General features: G+C 32.4%; 2 protein-coding genes across 6 annotated transcripts; both read left to right on the top strand.

The window, feature by feature from the left end:
- Window positions 1-6,303, top strand: LOC100853861 (3-ketoacyl-CoA synthase 4). 4 transcript variants are annotated; one of them, XM_019219002.2, is made up of 2 exons: window positions 1-2,050; window positions 6,011-6,303. In XM_019219002.2, exons 1-2 carry the CDS (start codon window positions 548-550, stop codon window positions 6,044-6,046), a joined length of 1,539 nt encoding a protein of 512 aa, XP_019074547.1. In that variant the 5' UTR covers window positions 1-547; the 3' UTR covers window positions 6,047-6,303. The 4 variants fall into 4 exon arrangements, with proteins under 4 accessions (XP_019074547.1, XP_019074549.1, XP_003631663.2 ...); XM_019219004.2 differs by lacking the exon at window positions 6,011-6,303 and adding an exon at window positions 3,514-3,989; XM_003631615.4 differs by lacking the exon at window positions 6,011-6,303 and adding an exon at window positions 3,500-3,989.
- Window positions 6,304-15,944: 9,641 nt separating this feature from the next.
- LOC100853904 (uncharacterized) lies at window positions 15,945-25,936 on the top strand. Of its 2 annotated transcripts, none has more exons than XM_059735832.1 (4): window positions 15,945-16,661; window positions 17,417-17,506; window positions 17,600-17,667; window positions 25,670-25,936. In XM_059735832.1, exons 1-4 carry the CDS (start codon window positions 16,041-16,043, stop codon window positions 25,800-25,802), a joined length of 912 nt encoding a protein of 303 aa, XP_059591815.1. In that variant the 5' UTR covers window positions 15,945-16,040; the 3' UTR covers window positions 25,803-25,936. The 2 variants fall into 2 exon arrangements, with proteins under 2 accessions (XP_059591815.1, XP_003631665.1); XM_003631617.4 differs by lacking the exon at window positions 25,670-25,936 and adding an exon at window positions 17,764-18,026 and having other exon boundaries at window positions 15,971-16,661.
- Window positions 25,937-26,792: the final 856 nt, after the last annotated feature.

Here is a 26,792-nt window from a genome sequence, read left to right as displayed (position 1 = left end):
TAAATCTCTGAACTAACACCAAAAAATGGCTGGAAAATGCCATTGAAATCGAAGGAAGTCAAGACCTAGATGAGGGAAATTACATTGAAGTTTCCACCTTCCATCTCCATTAAAAAAGAGAGAGAAAAGAAAAAAATTGGAACAAATTCAAAAGCCCATTTATCTCTTTCTCTTTTTCTTGTTTCCGTGTTTTTTTGTGCTTATAAAAGGAGAGAGAAGAAGTGAGTTGTGCAAATTTCAAAGGACTCCTTCAACAATCGCCCATCTTCCCAACTCCCAGTGCAGGGAGAGAGGTCTTCACAAGGCGCTCTCTCTCTCTCTCTATTGAACTCAGAATCTGTGTTTTGGGTGGTTGATTTTGGTCGTTGTTGTAGTTTATCGAACCCCATTTCCAAACCCAACTCCTCTGTTTCTTTATTCAGATCCGTACAGCTTTGGTATAGATTGGAGGTATTTATATAGACTGGTTCGTACCCTCTGAGTATTTCGTATCAGTCTACAAAACCCAGGTGTGGATACGGTGATTTCTCAGTACTGACTGAGCTCCATGAATTCGGGAGGTGAAGTGGGTGTTCAGATCCAGCAGGGTCGTGGATTGCCTGATTTTCTTCAGAGTGTCAATCTCAAGTATGTGAAATTGGGGTATCATTATCTGATAACCCATTTGTTGACTCTCTGTTTGATCCCTTTAATGGCCCTGATTATCGTCGAGGCTTCACAGAAGAACCCAGATGATATTCATCAGCTTTGGCTTCACCTCCAGTACAATCTCGTCAGTATCATCATTTGCTCTGCTTTTCTCGTTTTCGGATCCACCGTCTACATCATGACTCGTCCTCGATCCATTTACCTCGTCGACTACGCCTGTTATCGCCCGCCGTCCCACCTCCAAGTCCGGTACCATCAGTTCATGGAGCATTCGAGGCTCACCGGCGACTTCGACGAGTCGGCGTTGGAGTTCCAGAGAAAGATCCTCGAGCGGTCTGGGCTCGGAGAGGAGACTTATGTGCCGGAGGCGATGCATTATATTCCCCCCCAGCCTTCCATGGCGGCGGCACGTGAAGAGGCCGAGCAGGTGATGTTTGGTTCATTGGATAAGCTATTTGCTAATACCAATGTTAAGCCTAAGGACATTGGAATACTTGTTGTGAATTGTAGTCTGTTTAATCCAACTCCATCCTTGTCTGCTATGATTGTTAACAAGTATAAATTGAGGGGTAATATTAGGAGTTTTAACCTAGGAGGAATGGGGTGTAGTGCTGGTGTCATAGCTGTTGATTTGGCTAAAGATATGTTGCAAGTTCATAGGAATACTTATGCAGTTGTTGTTAGTACTGAGAACATTACTCAGAATTGGTATTTTGGGAACAAGAAATCCATGTTAATCCCCAATTGTTTATTTCGGGTTGGGGGAGCAGCTGTTTTGCTGTCAAATAAATCTGGAGACCGAAGGCGGGCCAAGTATAAGCTTGTTCATCTAGTGAGGACGCACCGTGGGGCTGATGATAAGGCATTTCGGTGTGTTTATCAGGAGCAGGATGATGCTGGGAAAACTGGTGTTTCATTGTCCAAGGATCTCATGGCAATTGCAGGGGGTGCCCTTAAGACTAATATCACCACATTGGGTCCCCTTGTGCTTCCAATTAGTGAGCAGCTTCTTTTCTTTGCCACACTTGTTGCCAAGAAGTTGTTTAATGCTAAGGTCAAGCCTTATATACCGGATTTCAAGCTTGCGTTTGAGCACTTCTGCATACATGCTGGTGGGAGGGCTGTGATTGATGAACTTGAGAAGAATCTGCAGCTTTTGCCCTCACATGTTGAGGCTTCTCGGATGACTCTTCACCGGTTTGGTAACACTTCATCAAGTTCCATTTGGTATGAGCTATCTTACATCGAGGCCAAGGGGAGGATGAGGAAGGGGAACCGAGTGTGGCAGATTGCTTTTGGAAGTGGATTCAAATGTAACAGTGCAGTTTGGCAGGCCCTTCGGAATGTGAATCCCTCTCCTAATGGCCCATGGGAAGATTGCATCAACAAGTATCCAGTTGAGGTAGTTGCCTAGCCCAACCAAAATTCGGTTAGAGAGTCTTCATTTAGAAAAAGGATTCCCTTAATAGCTCCCCTAGGCAATTATCTTGTTCCCTTGCTAGCGTTATTTTTTTTTTTTATTTATTAAGTTTATTGGGTCAAGCTATGCTTTATTGATCTTGAAAGTCATAGGCTGTCATTTCTCTTGCTTACATTTGGAGTGGCATGAATTCTTGAACTATGGTTCTTGTACTATGTTGCTTTTATCATTTTTATGTTGAAAGGAACAGTGGGTTTGTGTTAATATGATGAATGAAAATTTTCAAAGGGACCTATTGCCTCTAAATGAAAAAAAATTCGTTCTTCTGTTTCAGTAAAATTTGGATGCAAAAAGAGGAATCGTCTCCAAGTATAATCATAATATACCATGCCATTTCTAGAATCCTTGATTTTATTTTAGATAAGCATATAGAAGACAAATGCTATGAATGATTTCCACACGGTTTCCAGTTGCTTCCTCATGAGCCTGACTCTTGACCAATTTTGGTATTTATGGACACTCCTTGCTAATTAGACGATATTCCAGAATCCTGACTTTTTTTGGACTTTTTATCAGCAACCTTTGTGGTTTGATCCATGCAGAGATGAAGGTTTAGCTTCATTATGCCCTGAATATCAAACCTTATTGTATTAAAATTTTGTAACTATTTGATCTTTGTAAGAACTTTTGCTGCAGGCAGCTCAATTTTACTTGTCCCAGCATTCTTTGTGAATGATACTTGCCTGCTCGCCTGGGGGAATATCATCATATATGATGTCTGAGGGCATCTAAAAAGTTGTTTGTTATCTTTGTTTACTTGAAAGTATTATTATTTTTTTTATAAAAGATGGTTGCATTTAAAAGTTTATTTGTGAGGGCGCTCTATGTTAATCTCAGGGTGTACCTGTGCCATCACTGAGTATGAAAGTATCTGACCTTGGTGTAGATGCGTTATATATGTAATGACTTTTCCTTAGTTCTGGTTTATCAGTATATCACATGACTCCTATCTTCTTGTCATTACTGTTAGATATATGCACTGAAAGGACTCGGTTACAAAGGTAAAACTCTGTAAGGACAGTGCACATGGTTTATTTCAAAATCTCTAGCTCCTGCTAGTTGAGGCTTTGAGCTCTGTTGTACAAACCTTACAGTTATTGACCGCTAGGCACATTTACTGATATGGGTTTCTAAGAACTTGTCTGATCTTCCCTGTTGGTGACCTTGACTTCTCCTTGATAACTCTCTTTTAATTAATTAACTGCAACAGAGATGGGTAACTACCAAATACTACTATTTTCCAGTTTCAACTGGGTCACCCATATTATGTAATTTGAAAATTGTCTACTGCTGAAAATCTAATTTGTAGAACTGTTGATTGTCTCTTCTTACCGTCTTTGATAGCCATGCGAAAATCTTAACTTATCTCAGACTTATTTTTGCAGAACAATCCTTATCAAAATTCCTGATCAAGAAAGTTGTATTTAGTTGATGCCTGATCTGTAGATATTCTGTGGAGTCTGTTGAGGTCTTTGTATTATTTAGAGATCCTTTGTCACAGAGGAGACAGCAAATTTGAATCTTACAAATGGAAGCAAGTGGCCCTGTATTTCTTGCAGTTACACCTGCTTTAGGCTAGTTTGGTGATGGGGACTGTTGCAAGCTTGTGGGAAATTTCACATGCCACATCATTATTTCCTTGGAGGGTGGGCCCTGCTAATGTATCTTACTTCCAGTTGGCCATACTGAATTTCCGTTTGTGCTTCAGTTTGGCCATACCTGTTTTCTTTTATACAGCTGTCTCCTATGATATTATTAAGAGTATGGAGCTGGAACTGGCATCACTGTCCACTTGTCTTCCTACTTTTGGGGGAAGATATAGGGCTTGGTTTTTTATCCTACAATCTTCTTTTTCTCTTAAGCTGTCACTTTGTTAGTTTCTATCCAGAAGGAATCTCCTCAAACCAAGTGATTACTTGGCCTCTTCTCATTTTATCTTCGTTACTCTCCTAACCCAAATATGTAAACAGCCACCCATCACAATCAATTGGGTGTCCTTCCTTGGATCTGAATCAGTGCCTCTATTTTTCTTTTCTCTACCCGCAGTCCATCCACATTTCTCCTCTGCTGGCCTCTCTTTTTTCTGTAATGGTGTGTGTTACAAGCACTAAGAAGGAACCGCAATACTCCAGACATCTCACAATTGAGAATCGTTCTCAACCAATCTACTCAAACACTTGAACCAAAACATGAGGCATGTCTTTCAATCTCTTGTGCTGTACCATTCCTCAGCCACTTGGGATGTTTGAAAGGCGCTGATCTGAGTCATCTTCTTCATGTCAGGACTCATCTCCTGATTCTTGAAGATTCTTCATGACCTTGAAATTGGTCCATAATTGACAGGAGTCTTTCTTAGTGATTAAGGAAGAAAAGCCAAGTTTTTTTTTTCCAAACACCAAAGAACCCCTCACTGCCTCAAGTTCCTGCATGTATATGTAGAAAACATACGAAATGCTTCCCATTGATAGCCCCACACACATTTGCCTTCATCTCACCATCTTGAGTGGCTGCCTGTCCAGTCTTTGATCAAAGCAACCTATTCCTGTCCCTTTTGCACTGCATCTGGGCTACTTGATATAAGCTTCCTAATATTTCTGAGCTAAATAAACTGCAACCCTTGCCATGGCATTCTGTTCTATTTTTAATTCCTTATGTTGCTTCATTTCTTGATTTCAAATATACCTTGGAAAAAGGCTAAGCTCAGGATTTGTCTTCAATCTTCCCATTTATTCTTAAGATTGCTTCACCATCTTTAAAAGAATTACCTGTAATACTTACTACAACTGCCTAAAACTGAGAAAATAACATGGTATTCTTGTGAAATGGCAGTAGCAGAGCAGATGCTACTAATCTCCTCTGATTCTTGTGAAGGGGACAGATCATTTTTCTCTTGGACCTTTCTTGTTCAAACCATAGATTTAAATGTAAGAGCCTCAATCATACTTTTCCAAACAAAATTGTGTTTTTCTAGGTACTTCCAATTTCCAGCTTGCATTCCCCTATTTACTCTCCTTTTGAAGGCTAGAATCACTCTCTCTGCTTGCTTCTCTACAAAGCATGCCTACTCAAATACCAAGCAACTTGCTACCCTGATTTAACAACAAAGTAGCTGCAATCCAAGTAAATTTTGAGATTGATATGTTCTCACATTATGATACAAGAGATATGAAAAACCAGAATTACTATCAGATTTGAGTTGTGTACTGAATATTGCAACCTCCCTCTTGACCTTAAGAAGTGGTAGCTATCCCTCAAAATCTGCCATTATTTTCACTTTGGTTTCCTGCTTTTGATTAGATTGGTTTCACGGATTAAAATTTTTTAGAAGTTTTTTTTAATAAAAAGGATAAGTAGCTGTATATAAGGTGCTTCCATGGAACAAAAAGGAACAAATAATTCTAGGGATGAAATCTGTTCCCCGTCAATCCCCTGTATGGAGGATGCATATCATTATCAGCCATGGCCAATACTTTTGCAATTGCTGTGTTTTGAAACAATGGTCAAACATTCAGCTCTGTTCACGTTTCTTAAGCAGTCCATATGAGCAGCAGTTTCAGGTATGTCTATCCTACCCTGATAGATTTTCTCTCTTCCTAGGTGATTTGTACAACTTCCAAAATCTGTATGCTAAACCATCTGTTTAGTTAGTCATGTCTGTTCCCTTATCATTCGTTTTTGTTTTTTCCTTCTGCTTTTCTCATGCTTTCAAATTCTGCAGTATTCTTTACCTTGTCAACATATTGAGGTATAAAACCATTAGCAACTCGATTCATACTCGAACTTTCATGGGAACTGTAGCTGGCCATCACCGGATCAACTATATACACTGCTGCTCAAGGTTTTTATCGTTACTGAATAATTTTCCATTTGTGTATCATGTAGGTGGCTGCAGCCAGACTTGGAACTTTGACAGCCTGAGAAGGTACTACTGTACCTGCAATGACTCCCTTGCACATGCATATTAGTTGTGTCCTTACAAATTGGTGGTTTGGACCTTGAAATTATCACAGACTGTCTATTTTCTGCAGTACCATGCTTTTGACATTGCTATATATGCTTAGATTAGATAAGCTGCCTTGAACTTCTGCTTGATGAATATATTGAGCTTTCAATGTTACCAACCCTTTTAGTTGGCTGACTATGTGCAATGATTGAGGGATGCCTATTTGCTTTTACATGCTATCTTACTGAAATTATATTATTACACCTATTATTCATTAGCATATTTCTTTTTTCTTTTCACTTTTTAATTTTTTTTGTTATCACTCTTTTTCAATAATTTTGTGTCTTTGTTGAACTTAAATGCTAGAGCAGCCCTTGTGATTTCTATAGGCTTATATTTGCTTGCACTAAACCTGTCTTTTGGCTATGTAGTTTATGAATTGAATTTGTGGTCTCTGTTTAAAAAATTTGATTTGGGTGAAAGTTACTTAAGTGGGGGTTCCATAAAACCGAAAACTTAATTTTAACGATTTAAGATTATTGATGGAAGATTTTTAGTAGGATAGGAGGTAAATCATAGAGGGTTAAGGCTTAAGTGGGAGTGGAGAAGACTCAGAGGAGAGCAGGCTAGTGAGTGGCAATGGTCAAAGTGGGGATAAAGCACTTAGAGCAACTAGGAGGGGAGATGGACTCAAGAGCTCACAATAAACTCAAAACATAGTGAATGATCCTAGTCTTCTTGTTCTCCCTATCAAAATGAACCTTTAGGCCCTTTGTATAGAGACCCAAGGTTGCCATTGGGCCACGGTGCCTAACCTATGGGAAGCTTCTATATATTTGTATGAGTTCATTCGTGTACTAGCACCCTCATGCTAGTAGCATACAGATGATAGTTGATCACCTAATGGTGTCATGTCCGCCCCTCTTCATACGGTTGACATGGGAACCATGTATGCATAGTCTCTCATTCCTTGTCAGTCTGCAAGTCTATCCAACAAACTAAGACCCTTGACATCTCATGAATTTAATGGTGGGAAGGGTAAGTTCACCATCATAGGACATAAAGTCCATCTAAGATCCATTAAGCACTACTCTCAATTTTAGCAAAAAAAAATTTTGGGCCCAAAAAATTTTTATTTTTATTTTTTCATATGAAAATAGGAAAAAAAAAATAGTAAAAAGTATAAATATTTTTAAAAATTGTATTTCATACGTGAAAAATATTTGGAACAAGAATCAACAAGTGGTTTGCTTGACCTGGGGTTGCGATCGAGGGTCTCAAACCATTTTCGAGGCCCTAAGGCGAGTGGCATGAGCCACACCAAGTTGCTGCTCCTCTAGTAAAGGGGAAGGGTTAGTGTAATAGCTTTAGTGTGTCGCACTCGAAATGGGACATCTTTGATGTAATATGGAGACTTAGTGGAGGGGAGGAATCCCCATTTTCCCTGTGGAATGAGGATGCATGTCGACCACCACCCTGTGAACAAGTAGTCAAATTGACACCATTTTGCCGAGGTTGAATTATCATCCCTACAAGACGCTTACAAGACTCGTTGATTTGATGCTACTCATGTGAGAGGGGTTGAATCACTAATCACTACCACTCCTACAAGGGGCTCGGGCTATAAAAGACTTAGAAGTGTCACCTCCATGCGATGATGCGAGACATATGAGTAGCTTCAATGGAGAACTATACTCGACCGCTATAGGCAATCTATTGTGTTATATTTTAAGCGAAGACATTTTGGATGAATAGTAAATACATAAATCCATGAAATGCACCCGATTCAATCTTACACAAGGTTTCTAAGGTTATGTTTGGTTCCCGGAAAGTATAAAGGAAAAAAAAAAATGGTTAAGGAAAATGTTTTTTTTATATTTAGTTATCATATAAAATATTTCAAAGAAAATTAAATATAATTAAAATTAGTTAGAAACTTATATATTTTAAAATTATTTAATTTTTATATTGATGAGTTAAAATAAATAAAATGAATTTGAAGTAATAATAAAAATAATTTATCATCTTTAACTCTATTTTTTATTTTCTTTCATTTTTTATTTCCTCTACTTTTTTTCTTTATTTTCTTTTCTTTGCATTTTCCCTCAAATTTTTTTAGAACCAAACATAATCTTAGGAGTTTTTAAATGCATATAAATCTTCACTGATTCGAAATTATTCCATTTTAAACTTCAATTGGCCTATTACTACTTTAATTAAAGAATATTAATAAAATATTTTATAGTTAAATTGATAAAAAATATTAATTAGATAAATTAATATATATATATATATATTTTTCATTTAAGTAATTATTAATTCAATTTATAAATGTTGATTTAGATATTAAAATATTTCACTTTTATTTTAAATTTTTAATTAAAGCTAATAAAAAATTATTTATTTATTTATTTATTTATTTTTAAAGAGGAACAATAAATGCTAGGATTCTGTACGACTTGAAGTTGCCAATGAGATAATGAAAGTATTTGAGGTAGCCAATGAAATAATGCCAAGTGTTTCACCGAATTCCAGACTATCTAAATAAGATCTCGTGCCAACCGTATGGGCCCCATTCCTTGTTGACACTTGACAGCTCAGGAGTCAGAGCCCATATCATTAGATCCAACGTATTATTTATAAATTTATGTTACGTAGTAATCTAATTCTAAGGAAACATGGACAAATTTGGAATCTTACAATAGAAAATAAGAAATAAAATGCTTAGTTTCAAGAGTTTTGCCCGAAAATGGTACATTGAAAAAAAAAATTCCAAAAAATGAACTTGTTTCTACAATAATACTCAATTTAGTGTGATTGTGTTACATAAGATGTGAAATTATAAAACCGTATTTGGTGACTAGAATTTTATTTTTTAAAATAGTTAAAAACCATAGTCACTAACTACGATTTTAACTTTAAGTTTAAAGGTGCAATTGGTGATTCCGATTTTGAATTCTTTTAAAAATGGTCAAAATCGTAGTTATATATATATATATAACTTTAATTTTTTAAATAAAATATTATATTATTTTGATTTTAAATAAACTTATTTCATTATTTAAAAAATAATAATATATGATTTTAAATAATTGATATTCTTAATTTGATATAATTTTTCTTAAAATTTTATTAAAAAATAGCCACTATATTTAATATAAATACATTTAGTTAATTATATTTAAATATAAATAAAATATAATAAATTATGAAAGCCTATTAAGAAAACAAATAATATAAATTATTATATTAATTAATATTTTTTTATATACTATATGTAAGTGATATATAATATCACATGTATATAAGTTCAATTTAAGTTCATAATATTATATCGATATGATAATAATTTATTTATATATTTAAATAAAAATATGATAAATTTTAAACTTAAATTAAACTTTTATATATATGTGATATTATATACCACTTACATATAATATATAAAAAATTATTAATTTATATTATTTGTTTTTTTTTCTAAATAGGCTTTTATAATTTATTATATGATATTTATATTTAATTTTAATTAACTAATTATATTTATATTAAATATTTTTAATAGTGCCAATTGTTTTAATAAAATTAAAAATATATATTTTATATAAAATTAAAAATATCAATTATTTAATTTCATATATTATTATTTTTTAAATAATGAGATAAGTTTATTTAAAATCAAAATAATATAATAATTTTATTTTAAACTTAAAGTTAAAACCGTGGTTTGTAACTAGAATTTCTAACCGTTTTAGAAAAAATATATATTTTATATAAAATTAAAAATATCAATTATTTAATTTCATATATTATTATTTTTTAAATAATGAGATAAGTTTTATTTAAAATCAAAATAATATAATAATTTTATTTTAAACTTAAAGTTAAAACCGTGGAAAAATAAAACCGTAGTCACCAACTTAAGGGTCTCCAACGGCCGGGCCGTAAATAGGAGGCCCGTGGCCCGGCCTATGAGCCCGCGGGCTGGCGGGCCGGGCCGTGGGCTTTTTCAAATAAGCCAAAATGGCTTTTAAAGAAAGGAAGGGAGAGGGGGGGGATTCGAACCTCTCCCCTCATGCTTTCATATCAAGGCTCTAACCAACTGAGCTACATTCCTTTTGTGCTTATATATATATATATATATATATATATATATATATATATATATATATATATATAAAGTATATTATTTTTTTAAAAAAAATTAAAGGCTCCAACGGTCACATGGCCAATTTTTTTTTTTTTTTTATTTAAAAAAACCTTCCTATAAATACATTTTCTTCCTTTTCATTTTTTCATCAAATTCTCTCTATTTCTCTCACATTCTACAATATTTCAAATTCTTTTATTTTTCCCTCAAATTATACAATATTGTTGGTGGTGCAAAACAAGCATTGGTGGCTCCAAGAGTTCAAATTTGCTAGGAATTTCTGCATCGGTTCTCTAATTGAGTAACATACTTCACCCCCACTACTTTATTTTTTTGTTATATATTTTTTTTATATTTATTACTTTATTATTTTTGGCATAATATTTTATCAATAATTATAATATGACAAGTGCTTTTTCATCTAGTCCATGTGATGAAATATCATCAAACAAAAAATTTACTTCAAATATATGGAATTTTTTTTATAGAATAGAAATAATTTTAGAAAATAATAAAAAAGAAATAAAAGCAAAATGTAAAATTTGTAATAAATTTCTTACTGGTGGCTCAAATGCAGACACAAGTCATTTAAAAAGACATCACGAAAATTGTAAAACTAAAAATAATGTAGATATTAGAAATTATATGCAATTAGGTAAAAATGAAAGTGGAAATTTAAAAACATTTTCTTATTATGAATCTAACTGTCGTGAAGAAATGATTGATTATATAATAAGAGCAGAACAACCTTTCAACATAATGGAAACTCATGATTTTGTAGGAACAATTCAACGAGGTATTAATCCTCAATTTAAAGGTTGGTCTGGAAATACAGTTAAAAGAGATATTATGAAAAAAATTTATACACAAAAAGAAATTTTAAAAATTTTTTTTGCAAATTTTGAAGGAAATATTTGTTTAACATCTGATATTTGGACATCTTTAACTCACACTGGTTTTTTATGTATAACTGCTCACTACATTGATAATGAATGGAAATTAAATAAAAGAATAATTTCATTTAAATTAATAAATGCTCCACATAATGGTAAAAATATAGCATCTTTAATAAATGATGAAATTATAGATTTAGGCATTCGTGATAAAATATTGACAATAACATTAGATAATGCTGCTAATAATGATACAACAATACATAGACTAAAACGATATTGGCAAGTAAAAGAAGATCATGCTAAAATATTTCATGTGCGTTGTTGTGCACATATTTTAAATTTAATTGTAAAGGATGGATTAAAAAATGTTGATAATACATTGGAAAAAATTAGAGGCATTGCATATAGTATTAATAGTTCTCAAGCAAAACATGAATTATTTTTTGATTGTTGCAAAATGTTAAATATGAAAAGAAAAAATATAAATTTGGATATGACCATTAGATGGAATTCCACATATAAACTTTTACAAAATATTACAAAATATAGAAAAGTAGTCGAATTATATGAAATACAATTACTTAACAATGATTGTGAAGCAGATATTTATGCATTAAGTGATTATGATTGGCATATTGCAGATCTTTTTGAAATTTTTGATACTTCAACAAACATTTTTTGTGGTGTATATTATCCAACTTCAAATCGAGTTATTATGCAAATAACTAATATTTTTATTGTACTTCAAAAATATTTAAGTTTTGAAATATTTAATGATACAATATTTGCAATGATAGAAAAATTTAGAAAATATTGGGGGGAAATACCTTTAATTTTTTATATTGCTTTAATTGTGGACCCTAGATTGAAATTTGAAGCTTTGGATGAATGGTTAACAATTATTTATTTTAATGACCAAATAAAAATTGAAGAAATTAAAAATGAAATAAATTCATTATTACATAATTTATATAACTATTATAAAGAAAAATATGGTAATAATATTAATAGTATTAAATTACCACCTACATCTACAAACTCCTCATCTTTTTATAAAGGAGCTCTAGAAATGTTGAAAAGTCGAAAAAAGACAATAAATAGTTCTCCAAATAATACATCTGATTTAGATAAATATCTTAATACTGATATAATTTCATTTGAAGATCAAGAAGATTTTGATATTTTAATATGGTGGAAATCACATCAACACAAATATCCTGTGCTTTCTATAATTGCTCGTGATGTACTAACAGTTCTTGTGAGTACAGTTGCATCAGAAGCTGCTTTTAGTGCAGGTGGAAGAGTAGTTAGTAAAAAACAATGCAACTTAGCGCCAGATGTTATTGAAGCAGAGATATGTGTGAAAGATTGGGAAATAGCAGATAAAAGGATGTACGATTCCATTCGAGAAACAGAGATACTTGCCGATATGGAATCTTTAAAATTATCAAGATCTTCATGGATGCATGATAGTTCGCCATCACTGCCAGAAAATAATGACTAAATGTATATTATATTTTTATTTTTATTTTTTGTGGTTGAAAAATACAGATGATTGACAAATAAATAGGTGCCAACCTAGTTGGGATGTATTTATTTTGTAGTGATGTAAACTTTTCCCACATTTTTAAATGTAATTATACATTCAATGAATAAAATTTTGAAATGAATATTTTTTTTAATACTTTTTATTTTTGTAGTTTTTTTTTAAAGGGGCGGGCCTAAGGGTGGGCCTACGAGCCGGCCCGTCGGGCCTAAATTTAGGCCCGCGGCCCGGCCCGCCCATAAACGGGCTTGGGCCGGGCCGGGCCTAAAGCGGGCCGCGGGCTTTTTGGAGACCATCACACCAACTACAGTTTTATAACATGACAACTTATGTGGCACAGATGCATTAGATTAGGCATTATTTTGGAAATAAGTTTATTTTTTGGATTTTTTTTTCAATGTACTATTTTGGGTCAAAACTCTAGTTTCAAGTTGTTTTTAAAATCAATTTTCAATTCTTCAAAATAAAAAAAAGCATAAAAATATATTAATAATTAAAAAAATAGTTTTTATTTTCTATTCTTAAAAAAAAAACAAGGTATTTTTAAATAACATCTTTTAATTATTTTTAATTTATTTACTTATTTTTTAAAATATTATATAAATACTTAGAATGATTAAAAATAAAGTACTAAATATAAAAATTATTTTTAAAGTATAAATAAAAAATTAAAAATATTCTAATTCTTAAACAAACTTTTATTCTATAAAAATTAGAAAATTATTTTCAAAAAAAATTTTTAAAAACAATTTTTTAGAATTATAAAGATACAAATAAATGAAAATAGATGTAAACAATGACATCTAACAATGTGTGTATATATATATATATATATGGTATTACTTGATTGGTAATATCTTTTGGATAGGTACTAAAAAAATATACTGTTGTGTTGTAGTAAGTCCAAATATAAATATGTAAAAAAATAAAGGTTAATTTTTAAAAGAGAAAACACGTCAGAGGGATGGTGAATTGAGATTAAAAAAAATCTTTTAAAACACAACAAATTTAAGCACAAAAGGAGTAAATAAAAATAGATAAAGTTAGAGAAATCAAACTCAGATTTTATAGTGGTTCAACACTTTCTTGCATACGTCCACTCTCCTCAAGCTTCTAACTGAGTGAGAGTTCCATTAACTTAAAGTTCTAACCAAGTTTTCAATCACCTTTACACTTTGATTCTGACTCCAATGAGCTCTTACACAATCTCTTCAAGTTTAAACTTACTTGAAGGATTTAGCACTCAATTGACAAGTATGAATCTCTCAACAATGACTCAAATACAACTTAAGTTTATGATGAATCGCAAAGGTGCACTAAAGAGTATGCAAATGAAGATTTCAAACACCAAGAAAAGAATGAGAGCTTTTAAGGTAAGAACAAGTAGGTAAACAAATAAATGCAAGTGTTCTCTTGGTCATACATAAAGTTGAGCTTTTTATTTATATGTTTCTAACCTCGAGAGCCAAAAAACCAAAAAGTAGCATTGGCTTGTCGAGTTGGGGGTTGATCGGTTCACTAGCCGTTAGAACATTTAATACTTGACAGGTGCCCGTTACCCTCGATTGGACCTCGATCGGGAAGACAACTACCTTGACCGAGAAAGAAATGCTATTGGAAGAGAGAGAGTATTTTTGCATCTCTCGATCGAACCTTGACCGGGAAGAGGGAACCAGTCGACCGGTACCCTAACCGGTTGAGCCGGTTTGGACAGTGCTTCGACTGGTTCACCATTTTTAGCCTGAAAACCTATATTTTTTTTTTTTTTTTTTTTTTGCTTCTAACACTTAGGCAAGGTCTTTATGTAAAATTATATGCCAATTTTGAAATGTTTTGTCTAAGGTTCATTTGCTAGATCTCGGATTTTGATGGAAATGTAACTTTAAAGCATAAATCGAGTTTTTCAAAGATGCATGAAATGATATGTAAATCCTAAGTGCACTCATGCATTCATCTTACATATGTTTCATATGATTAACGGTCTTCCAAAAATCTTGATCTTGCATCTAATAGGTCCTTTGATAAATTTCCAAAATAACACCTGAAATTCTTTATAATTCAAACCAATTAGTAATTTAACCATTATTTGTTATCATCAAAACATTATTAGGAAAACAATTGGGTTAATAATATGAAATTTATTTTTATTTATTAAAAAAATCATTTTTATAAAAATCAAAATTCACTCTTTGAATTTGATTCAACTCTTTTCATACTATTATAATCTACATTTGCCCCCATTATTCTTATTTTCTATTTATAAAAGGTAATATCAAATAAGATCTATTTTAAAAAAACACTAACCAAAAGGAGAGAAATGCTTTTAATTTCAAAATCAGATGATGCCAAAATGTGTTTAGGGAGGGGTTGGGGGGACAAATACCTAATCTTCCATTGACCCAACTCTAAGGTTCGAAATTCTTTATAATTCAAACCAATTAGTAACTTAACCATTATTTGTTATCATCAAAACATTATTAGGAAAACAATTGGGTTAATAATATGAAATTTATTTTTATTTATTAAAAAAAATCATTTTTATAAAAATCAAAATTCACTCTTTGAATTTGATTCAACTCTTTTCATACTATTATAATCTACATTTACCCCCATTATTCTTATTTTCTATTTATAAAAGGTAATATCAAATAAGATTTATTTTAAAAAAACACTAACCAAAAGGAGAGAAATGCTTTTAATTTCAAAATCAGATAATGCCAAAATGTGTTTAGGGAGGGGTTGGGGGGACAAATACCTAATCTTCCATTGACCCAACTCTAAGGGTTCTATTTTGGGAGGAGCAAATCTAAAGCACCACGGACTGAAATCACGTAACAAATCTTCCACTCAAAATATTTTTCTCCCACCAATTTTGACTAATCTTTTAAAATATAATTATTTTGAAAAATGAGTTAAAATATTAAAATATTTTTAAAAAATTACTATCTCAAAATTATAAAAATTTTAAAAATAATTTTTTTTAAATGTATAAGACACTTCTATTACATAATCCGAATTGAATTAAAACAACACGCGTTTCTTATTATCTTGAAAAGTGTCAAATAATTGAATTCAGTATCACATGGTCAGAAAAGTGAAGCCGCTTTTGCTGCATGCTCTTTTTGAAAAAAGAAAGGTCTTTTCAACAGTCAGATTTCTGTAGCTTCTTTCATGTTCATTGTTGTCCCTCCTCAAAGTAACCCACAATTCAATTCTAACCAGCTCACCCTTGACCCACAACCGCAAGCCAAATTGCTTGGGATTTCATTGTTTAATTTGTCAACTTTGTTCTTATCCTCTCTCTCTCTCTCTTTCTCTCACTGTGTATATATATATATATATATCAATGACAGAGACCACACACAGAAACCCTAAAAATGGTGAACATCGTTACACTGCAGAAGTCCCTTGTCCAAATCCTCATGAAGTTCAACGGAGTTGAACCCAAAAAGGTGGAGATCGAGCCAGGAACCGTCATGAACTTCTGGGCCCCCGCCAAACAAAAAAATGAAGAAACCCAGAAGCCGAATGTGGTTCTTGTTCATGGCTTCGGTGTGGATGGGATACTAACGTGGATGTTCCAAGTTCTTGCTCTCAAAAGCCATTATTCAGTCTACGTGCCGGACCTCCTCTTCTTCGGGGACTCCGCCACCGCCGCCGGGAACAGGTCGCCGAGGTTCCAGGCGGAGTGTCTGGCAACTGGGTTGAGGAAGCTTGGGGTGGAGAGGTGTGTGGTGGTGGGGTTGAGCTACGGAGGCATGATTGGGTTCAAGATGGCTGAACTGTACCCAGATTTGGTGGAGTCAATGGTGGTGAGCGGGTCGGTGGAGGCCTTGACGGAGTCGCTCAGCAATCGGAGGCTGAAGAGGCTAGGGTTCCGGCGGTGGTCGGAGTGTTTGATGCCGACCACTGTGGAAGGCGTGAAGGAGATGTTCAGAGTCGGTACTCACTGGTTACCGCCATGGATTCCCAATTGGATTTTCAAGGACTATCTTGAGGTAGGCTTCGCTTCTCGGTTTTGCTACCATGCATTTAACCTTTCTGGCGCGTGAGTTTCGTCTTAGACAAGTCCCATCCAAATATAACATTTTAGTAATTAATAAATTTCATTAAAATTTAATATTAATAAATAGCATTTTCAAAATTTAATTTTCATATATTTAAAAGAAAGCAATAACTTTTTTTTTTTACTATTATAGATTTTTTGCATATACTTTAGAATTTTAATATGATATATATTGTTATTATATGAAATAAAAAATTATTTTGAAATTATTTGAAAAATAATTTTAATATTTTCATTTCAAATTGTTTTTTAAAAATTAATTTAAAATTATATAATGAAATAAACTTTTCAAATCAAAATTTTAATTTACATGGGTTTAATTTATTTATTTTCATCATTTTTAAAAAAAAATATTTTAAAAACTAAATCACTAAAAGATTAAAAGCTAAAAAAAAAAAAAAAAAACCTGCTAATTTTCTTTATTTTTTTATAGAGCCAGAATTAATATACTAAAAGGGAAGGTTCTATTTAGACTCCATTCATTTTATTTATTTTTTTAAAAAATTAGATATCAAATTGAGATTTAGAAATCATTTTCAAAAATCTGTTTTTATTGTTGATTACAGTAAAAAGTCTGTTTTTAAAAAATATTTATTATAAAAATATATTCTTAGAACATATTTAAAGAGAGGTCATACATTACAAGTTTTGGAAGATTGTTTGTGAGTTTTGGGCAATGGATGGCAGGTGATGTTCAGCCACAGAAAGGAGAGAGAAGAACTTCTGGAAGCTTTGGTCATCAGGGACGAGGACTTCACACCGTACCACTACCACCAGGTTAGCAAGGAGGGAACCGATCGATACAACTTAAGAGATATTAAGATGCCCGTTGTCTTCACCTAACCTTTCTCTTTTTCCTTGTTGTGGTAGAGGATATATCTGCTATGGGGCGATGGTGACAAGCTTTTTGACTTGGAAGTGGCACACAACTTGAAAGAGTAAGTCCATTTTGTTTCATCAAATAACCAAAGCCCTAATGGGTTGATCCAATGACTTAGAAGCAGTAGTAGTGATAACTGATGACTGGGTTGCAGACAATTGGGAGACAAAGCGAAGCTGCAATGCATAGAGAAGGCAGGCCATCTATCTCAATTCGAGAGGCCTTGTGCCTACAACGCCCACCTCAAGCGGATTCTGGCCTCTTTGACAGCATATGAGCAGCTGCAATAACAATCTCAGCTCACTGGGATTTTGTATCATCACTATTCACTACCTGTGTGTTTGTAGTTATTCCCTTTGTAATAAATAATGACCCTAGTAGACACGTGAAAGTTAATTCCAGCTGATAATTCAACGATGTAAGCCATGTCGACAGAAAAATTTATAGCCACGTGGCGGGTGTCACAAAACTGCCCACCAACTGAACTGTCCAGCAAGCATAGTTATGGCTTGCTTTATGATAAATCTGGAAACAGAAGGTGGGCCAAGTCTATATTAAGCTTGTTCGATGAAATTATAAAAAAAAAGATCACAGTTATTTACGGTATATCTACCTCAATTTGTTTTTTATTTATAAAAAAATATTTTGGTCTATTTTTGTTAAAAAAAAATTGGAATTATAAATATATTATTTTAATTATTTATTTTTTATATTGATATAACGTTCAATTCAAAATTAAAAGTTTTAATGTCTTACGACTTTAAAAGACTTTATCTCTTAATTGATATGGAACATGACAATGACCCCCCATATAATATAATGAGGACATTGTGTCTCACAAGATTATGGGGTTGGGCTAAACAAACTCTTACACTAAAGTTAGGATCAATTCTAATACAATTTATAACGACCCGCTCCTAATGTGTAGATATTATCTACTTCGATTCCAAATGGACTTTCAAGACTTTAAAACAAGTTCACATGATTAAGAGGAGTCCATAATTATATCCTGTTACAAATTTTCTTCTTTACCCAACATGAGATATCATAAAACTTACATACTGTGGACCCCACATTTCGGCTCAATCTCAATGCGTTTCCCACTCGATGGCGAGCTCGATTTTTATTTCAAAAATTGGTTTTTATTTATTGTTTAGAAAAAAAGTTTGACTTGGAGTCGCCACTTATTTTTGTTTTATTTTTAAAGGGTAAACAAAATAAGAAAGAAAAACCCTAAGTGTGACTCCTTATTTTGGAAAAGGCGGTCTGTGAAAAACCGGATTGGGTTCGGGGGTCAGGTTACTTATCGGGAAGGTACGGTAAAGACCGTAGCACCCCTCTAAGTCCCTAAAGTCGGGTCTCTACTAATGGAATGAAGCTGACGTGGCAATCAATGAGGAAGACGATGAATACTCAAATCGATCATGCACAATATGAGAAGTAAAGCATGTATAAAGAATAGGCGAAATATGAATAGATGCGCACCTGGGCGGCAAACAGCAACGCGCTATCATGGAACAGGGTTAGTGAATTATGAACAGATATAATTAAGCGCATATCAAGAGCAGAGCAAATCAATCATGCCGGGAAAACCAATCAACTAATCAGTAAATCAATCAAACAATCAATCAATCGTCAATTCACATATGTGGGGCCCCCACCAAAGCCCGTTTATTTTTGCATGAATTAATTCCATAATTTCCATTATTCGGAGTTACAGAATTTAATAGATGCTTATTAAAAATGTGAAAATTATGAAATTATTAAAAACAATGAGGATTTATAGAAAAATATTTGCCGAAAATAATTATGACAACCAATTTTTATATATTTTTTTAAGAAAAGGAAAATGTTTAAAATCAAGAAAAGATGAAAGAAAGAGAAATTGATATTAATGATAATAATACTAATAATAACAATAATAAATAAAAATAAAAAAGTAAAAAATGTTTGACGAATGGATAAGGGTAAAAATTGATTTATTAAAAAAAGGATTTATTTAAGATAAAGAAAGAAAACTTGAAGGATTTAAACCTTTGAAAAGGATTTTATTTGAAAATCAATTTTTGAAAACCATGCACGGGAATGTAGGGGTATGACACGTGGGTTTCAGGGGTGGCCCACCAAAGGTGGCCATGCATGCCAAACTAGAGAGAGGAAACGGGTCCCAAAGATGCCACAAAGCCTCATTGCTACTTCACACACCGGAAACACCATGCAGATTCGGTCATATTCAGATTTTTCAATTATCCCCATGTTTAATGCACAACCCGTATATGCCTTAGGGTATTCTGCAAGATACTCCACAGTCTTCGCACACGGTTCATCATCTTTGTTATCAAAGAAACCTCCAAGAATAGCACCCGAGCACCTATCCCATGGCGGACCTTTTGCGGTATCTCCAAGAACTTGCAAGTGGTGAAACTTCAGCTCAAGGTCTGATCCATTTTGTTCGAGTTTGTCGCCATTAGTGGGAGCCCAATTCAGTGCTGGCTCTAGGTTTTAAGCGGTTATGGCAGCAATCATCAGATGCATTTCCAGAAATGGAGGTTTTGGGGCAGCAGCTTTTGGTTCATTGGACTCCTCAAAGAAACAGAAATCAGCAGCTGATGGAGTGACAGTAAATGAGGCTATTTGCTACCCTGCTGCCCGTTGTAAGGCTCAAGCTATCCTTTGCAGTTGGTAAGATACCATTCCTCCCTCGGGATTCATGCAGCAGGAAGCCTGGCAAGGTCCAATGGCTTCTTCTTCAGACCAATTCTGACCAACCCATCGGATTCCTGAACTTCGTAGCAGCTCAGCTATTTGGAACCATGCATGGCCATACATGCATACGATAAGGAAATGGGAAGGGGGAATGAGTGAAGAAAGATATGAGAAAATAAGCGAGAGGGATATTGGAAGAAATGAGTTTAATGGGTATGGGAAGGTTTAGAGAGAGAAAATGGGTATGAGAATGTAATGAGAGAGACGGATATGTGAAGGTGGTGATGAAGGATAATGAGATAACAGTGGCTATATGTGGGGTCCCTTATACTTAGGAAAAGGATGAAATGAACCGAAGATGAGTTATATGGGGTGATGGGTATGGGGCTTCAATGGTTGCTTGGCGTTCCGGTGATGGCGGAGGCGCTTCGCCGCCGGCGTCATTCAAGGACAGCTTTGCTTGCTCTTTCCATGAACCGGTTTCTGTGATTTTCGAGTATTGAAAGAATAATCCCTTGAGTGATGGTGGTGAGAACAATGTGGAAATCTAGAGAGAGAAATAGGTTTTGAAGCTGTAGTCCAATGAGTATATGCAGGGGAGATATGTGACGTGGGTATGGCAGATAATGGAGAGAAGGTGTTTTAGTGGTGGGAAAAATATGAAGGTGCAGGGATATGGGTATGAGAGAGATGACCAGATTTGCATGTTCTCATGAGCGTGGGTGGATGAATCTGAGGAGTTTTGAACAGCCATGCATGGGCGGAAACAGGTAATGGATTGGTGGAATGAGTAGAGAGGTTTAATGAGAAAATGGGTATAGGAAAAGGTGATCTGGCTTGCATGGTCTGAAGGTGTTTTATCCAATTCTCTGCAAGTGAGGACCTCTTGAAAGTGCCGAGTTGGCATCTGTAGCCAACGAACTCGCCCCAACACTCGACCCAGAATTTGCTGCACTGTTCAAAACTGTGTTATTCACGTCCTCAAAAAATCGGACCAAGATTAGAACGTCCCATTCCAGGAATAGAATTGAATGAGTTCCCAAATGATGAACTCATGTGAGAGTTAACCACAGCCTGAGACTGCTCATTCAATACGTAGCCACTTCCAGCAGAGAACCTCTAGATTTCAGTGCTATTATGTAAGGATGAACCAACCAAAGGGAGACCCCCCAATGCCTGAGATTCATCTTCTCATGCTCTGATTTAGCTCTGTTTCATCTAGTGTACACTCAGACCTCTCTCTAATCCATCCAGATTCGATAATCAGACTTCCTTAAACAGAGTACCTTGAAGCTGACTGCAACCCCTTAAAGAAATACTAATGACTTCGAAACGTGATTTCAGTGTAGTGATTTTCATTTCCTCGGCCCATCTGCTTGATTTCTCCACAGCAGCAGCAATTACCACAAGCATAGCTTCATACATTTTTTTTTTCTGTAGGTTGCCTCCATACTAGCAAGACCAGCTTGGCTTTGGGTTGCTCTGTTCCAAACGCCCTAAATCCTCCTCCGAAATCAACCAAATTAATGAAACAGCCGAGCTACCTATACTCTCCAAAATACACCACTCTCTCTTTCTTACTCTCAACTTGTATCCTCCCTTTCTCAGCTTCTTTCTCCTCCGTAGCAGCCTAAAGGAATGCCCTGCCACTTCTCTCCTGCTATCCCCTTCTTGTCCAAAAGCTCTTCCGCTCCTTTCACAATCTCTCTAGCAACCCTGAATATCCAGCCTGCCCCCCTTTTCTCTCTCAGCTGTCTCTCTCTAAAATATCTCTAACGGCCGAGCCTCTTTTTTTTTCCACTACCCTGCAGCTGCCAACCTCAACGGTTTTCAGCTTTTTCTGCTGAAAGAAATCTCCACGTGTCAAGCTTCCATTGGCCATCAAAACCACTAACTTGATACCTTATCAACCAGTCTTGGAGTGACACGTGGTCATCCCAGACGATGACACTTGTCATAATCGGGCTGTAGAGATGTCTCCCCAAAATGGGGGTCTACACATACCTTTAATAAAAAAAAAATGTTCAAAATCAATGGTCTAAGTGTTGGTTTGAATACACTTAAGGTGGTTTTTTTTTTCCTAAAAATAAAAAGTCATAGAAACTTCATATCAAAAGTAAAACTCTCATACAATAATATAAGAGTTTGTTTGGCAGAGTTTTTAAAAATAATTTTATATTTTTAAAAATTCAAAACACTATTTAGTTATTATTTTATGTTTCCAAGTTTTTAAAACAAAGTCAAATAAATAACAGTTTTTAGAGAACAAATAAAAATTGTTTTCATTAGTCTTTAAAAATAATAAAAAAAACATATACACTCTATTATTTTTTTTTTACATAGAATTATTATTATTATTATTTTGTTAGAAAAATTAACTCCAAATTAAGCAATATTTAATACATTGGATTTGTTAATAAGTCTATAAAACTTTTCAAAATAATTTAAAACTTAAATAATAAACTAATTAATACAAAAAAATTATTAATATAATAAAATATTTTTTTTCTAACATATCATAAAATAGTAAATTTTCTACAAAAATATAATTTATGATTTTATTATAATATTATTGTTTTATATATTTTTTAATTTATTTATAATTAAAAAATTATTTTCATTTTCAATAAGACTTCAATTAATTAATATTATATAAATTGAATTTAAAATATTTTTACAAAAGCAAAATATACATATTTAAAAAAAAAGCAATTTATCCAACAAGCCTTTTTGTTTTGTTTTGTTTTTTTTTAAAATCATTTTATAATAATAACTTACCAAATATCCTTAATTTTATAAAACAATAAAAAACTTTTTTTTTTATTCTTTTAACTTTAAAAAAGTTTCTAAAAAATCATAAGAAATCACGATCAAATAAAAATTTTAAAAAATTAATTAAAGTACTTAATTGACTTGTATTAAAAATGAATATTAAAATTATTTTTATCTTATAAAATTTTTATTTCACTACAATAAAAAAATTGTTTCATAATTTAAAAAAATTATTTATCTTTAACTCATATATAATTGAGGATTTAATTTTTATTTTTTAATAAGACTTAACTTGAATTTGATTTCCTATTATTATTATAAATTAATTTTATAAAATTTTTATAAAATAAAAGTAATACATTATTTTTAAAAATAATATAAATTCTTTTATCCAAACAAGCTTTTTTTTTTTTTATAAAAAAAAAAAAACTATTTTTTAAAACATCTTGCCAAACACTCTAATGTTTTAAAAATTAAAAAAACAAAAACCTTTTTTTGTTTTCTATTTCCAAAACAATTTTTAAAAAACACCCACCAACGGCCCCAAATTTAGCCTGTCTTAAAAAATCGGCCAACTTACTTAAATCGTTCACTTTCCTGCAGGCTACCTCAGGAGTTGGTGTACGGTTAATTAAAACCATAATTCAATTCCAACCAGATGACCATGGACCATGGTTGGTTGGGATTTAATCCTTTCTCCACTTCTGTCTTCAATCTTTAGCTATACATAGAGACCTGATCAGAGAGAGGGAGAGAGATCACACACAGAAACCATAAATGGTGAACACCGTGACACTCTACAAGGCCTTACTCCAAACCCTCATGAAACTCGCCGGAGTTGAGCCAAGAAAAGTGGAGATCGAGCCAGGGAACGGTCATGAACTTCTGGGTCCCCACCAAACCCAAAACTGAAGAGATTATTCAGAAGCCCAGTGTGGTTTTTGTTCATGGCTTCGGTGCAGATGGAATTCTAACGTGGATGTTTCAAGTGTTCAATCTGACAAGCCATTATTCAGTCTACGTGCCGGACCTGCTCTTCTTCGGCGGCTCCACCACCTCCGCCATTTTTAAAATCTTATCTTCCACTTTTTTTAATTCTAAAAAATACTCTTGTATTATTATTTTTATATAAAAATAATATTTTTTAAAACACATGTAAATAATCAAATATATTGAGGGGTATTTATGTAAAAATGGATTATTTTCAAGGAACAAAATAAGAAAGATTAGATTTACAAATACGTTATCTTTTCACCATTTCTATTTTTAAAATTTTTATTTTCTTTTTGGCAGAGGATATTTGTTGCGTGGGGTGACGATGATGACAAGATATTCCACTTGGAACTTGCCCACAAGTTAACAGAGTGAGTACCCAATTTTTTTTCCTTCATGAGTAAGTTTTGTTCCACATGGATCAGTTAATATTTATGTAAATTGAAAATGATTAAAAAGTGTCAATATAAAATTTAGAAAAAATTTTAATTTTTTAAAAATAAAGAAATTTTATCTAATTAAATTTGATTTATAGTGTTTAACGAAGAAATCATATATAGTAATTAATATAGTAATTTTAGAAAATATTTATAATATTTTTTACATATAAATAATACAAATTTTTAAATGCTATAAATACTTTCTAAAATTACTATTCACTCTTAGAATCTGTTTGATAGTAATTTTAGGAAGTGCTTTTAATATTTCTAATATTTTAAATTTTCTATTATTTAAGTATTAAAAATATTAAAAACGCTTTCTAAAATTATTCTCAAACACACTATTAATATTTTTAATACTTGAAAATTTTTATCATTTAAGTGTTAAAAATACTATAAATGCTTTATAGAATTACTCACAAACGCATTTTAAGAGTACGTTTAATAATGATTTTAGAAAGTGTTTCTAATCTTTATCTTTTAAGTATTAAAAATATTAAAAACACTTTTTAAAATTATTGTCAAATATATTTTTAAGTATATGAATTATTGATTTAAGCTTGTATCGTATAAATATCAGCTTATGTAATGGTGGGTTCTGAATGTGTTTGATGTTATTAATGGGTTGAAAATTTTCTATTGTTCGATAACGATCTTGTGGGTTTCCTCCCATCTTCTTAAATGAAAGATGGAAGGTGCTGTAATGATAAATAAAGGTTGATGTATGTGGTGTTATGCCAATAATCAGTCTGGCCACTCTTCACATCATCACTCTAACCTTAAAAAATTTATTTTTATTTACCATTATGCCATTATATGATAGAGAAAGAAAATGTGATTTGCTTTAGATCGTAAAATTGGTTGATGGTATAATCGTAAATAAATATAGTGTCATAATAAAATGCATTCCGGTTTTTATTATATAGTATAAAAAGAATAAAAAACTAAGAGTTCATTTGATAATAATTTTAGAAAGCGCTTTTAATATTATTAATACTTGAAAAATTTTATTTTTTAAATGTTAAAAATGTTAGAAATATTTTTTAGAATAACTTCCAAACGCATTTTAAATGGGTTGATCCAAATCCAATGACTTAACCATTTGTAGTGATAATCACCAGTGAGAAATATTTGAACCTTGGGTTGCAGACAATTGGGAGAGAAAGCGAAACTGCAATACATAGAGAAGGCAGGCCACCTAGCTCAATCAGAGAGGCCTTGTGTATACAACGCGCACCTCAAGCAGATTCTAGCCTCTTTAACAACAGATAAGCAGTTGTAATAACAATTCATAATGCACTGGGATTTTGTATCATCACTATTCACTATATCTCTGTTTTGAGTTGTACTTTTTATATCCATTTTTATTAAGTTCTTCCTATCATCAATCAAAAGGTGTCAGAAGCATATTTTTAATTCTCATTGTTTGCACTATAATTTTATCTGTTAATACCTATATAATTTGATTCCATTTATTTATGCTTTGATCTCATTAGTTGGTATCCTCGTTTAGTGGCTTAAATCTCACATGTTTGAGGATTGTTTTTTAAAACAATTTTATATTTTTTAAAACAAAAAAATACAGAAAATATATTTAATCTGTTTTTTTTGTTTTTAAGAATATTAAGATTCTCTTAAAATTCTGTTAGTTAGTTAAACAATTATAAGGGGATGAACTGGAATTAGTTACAGATTAGCTACAAATTAGTTTCAGATCAGTTATATCATTCTTTGTTTTCAGTCTCCTATATCTAGAGCTTTCTTACTCATATTTCTGATAATGAATGAGAAGGATACATAATATTTTGTTTCTTTTCTTCTTCTACTATGTTTCTTTTTTATAATAAAGAATAAAAAATAAGGTGTTTTTATAAAATACATTTTACTTCTTTTCACTTGTTTTTTTAGAGTTGTTTAAAAAAATAATTATACAAATATCTAAAATGATTAAAAAAAAAATTAGATATAAAAGTTATTTTTAAAACATATTTAAAAATATTAAAAATATATTAAGAATATTTTAAGTTTCTAAATAAAATAAACTTTTATTTTATAAAAATCAGATAATAATTTAAAAAAAATCATTTTTTAGAATTATTCTTAAAAATAATTGTCAAACAATTCCTTAATATTTTTTTATTAATAACATGAATGTTGTTTTCAGGAGATGGTAAACCTTTTATTAAAATTCAAGGTTAATTAAAAATTATTTTGACTAAATTTTAAAAATTATTTTTAAGAATAATTTTAAACTGAAAAATTATAGAATAAA

Source organism: Vitis vinifera, chromosome 3 (genome assembly GCF_030704535.1).
Source record: "Vitis vinifera cultivar Pinot Noir 40024 chromosome 3, ASM3070453v1".
In the NCBI taxonomy this organism is placed as follows: Eukaryota; Viridiplantae; Streptophyta; class Magnoliopsida; order Vitales; family Vitaceae; genus Vitis; species Vitis vinifera.
This window is presented reverse-complemented; position numbering and strand designations above follow the sequence as displayed.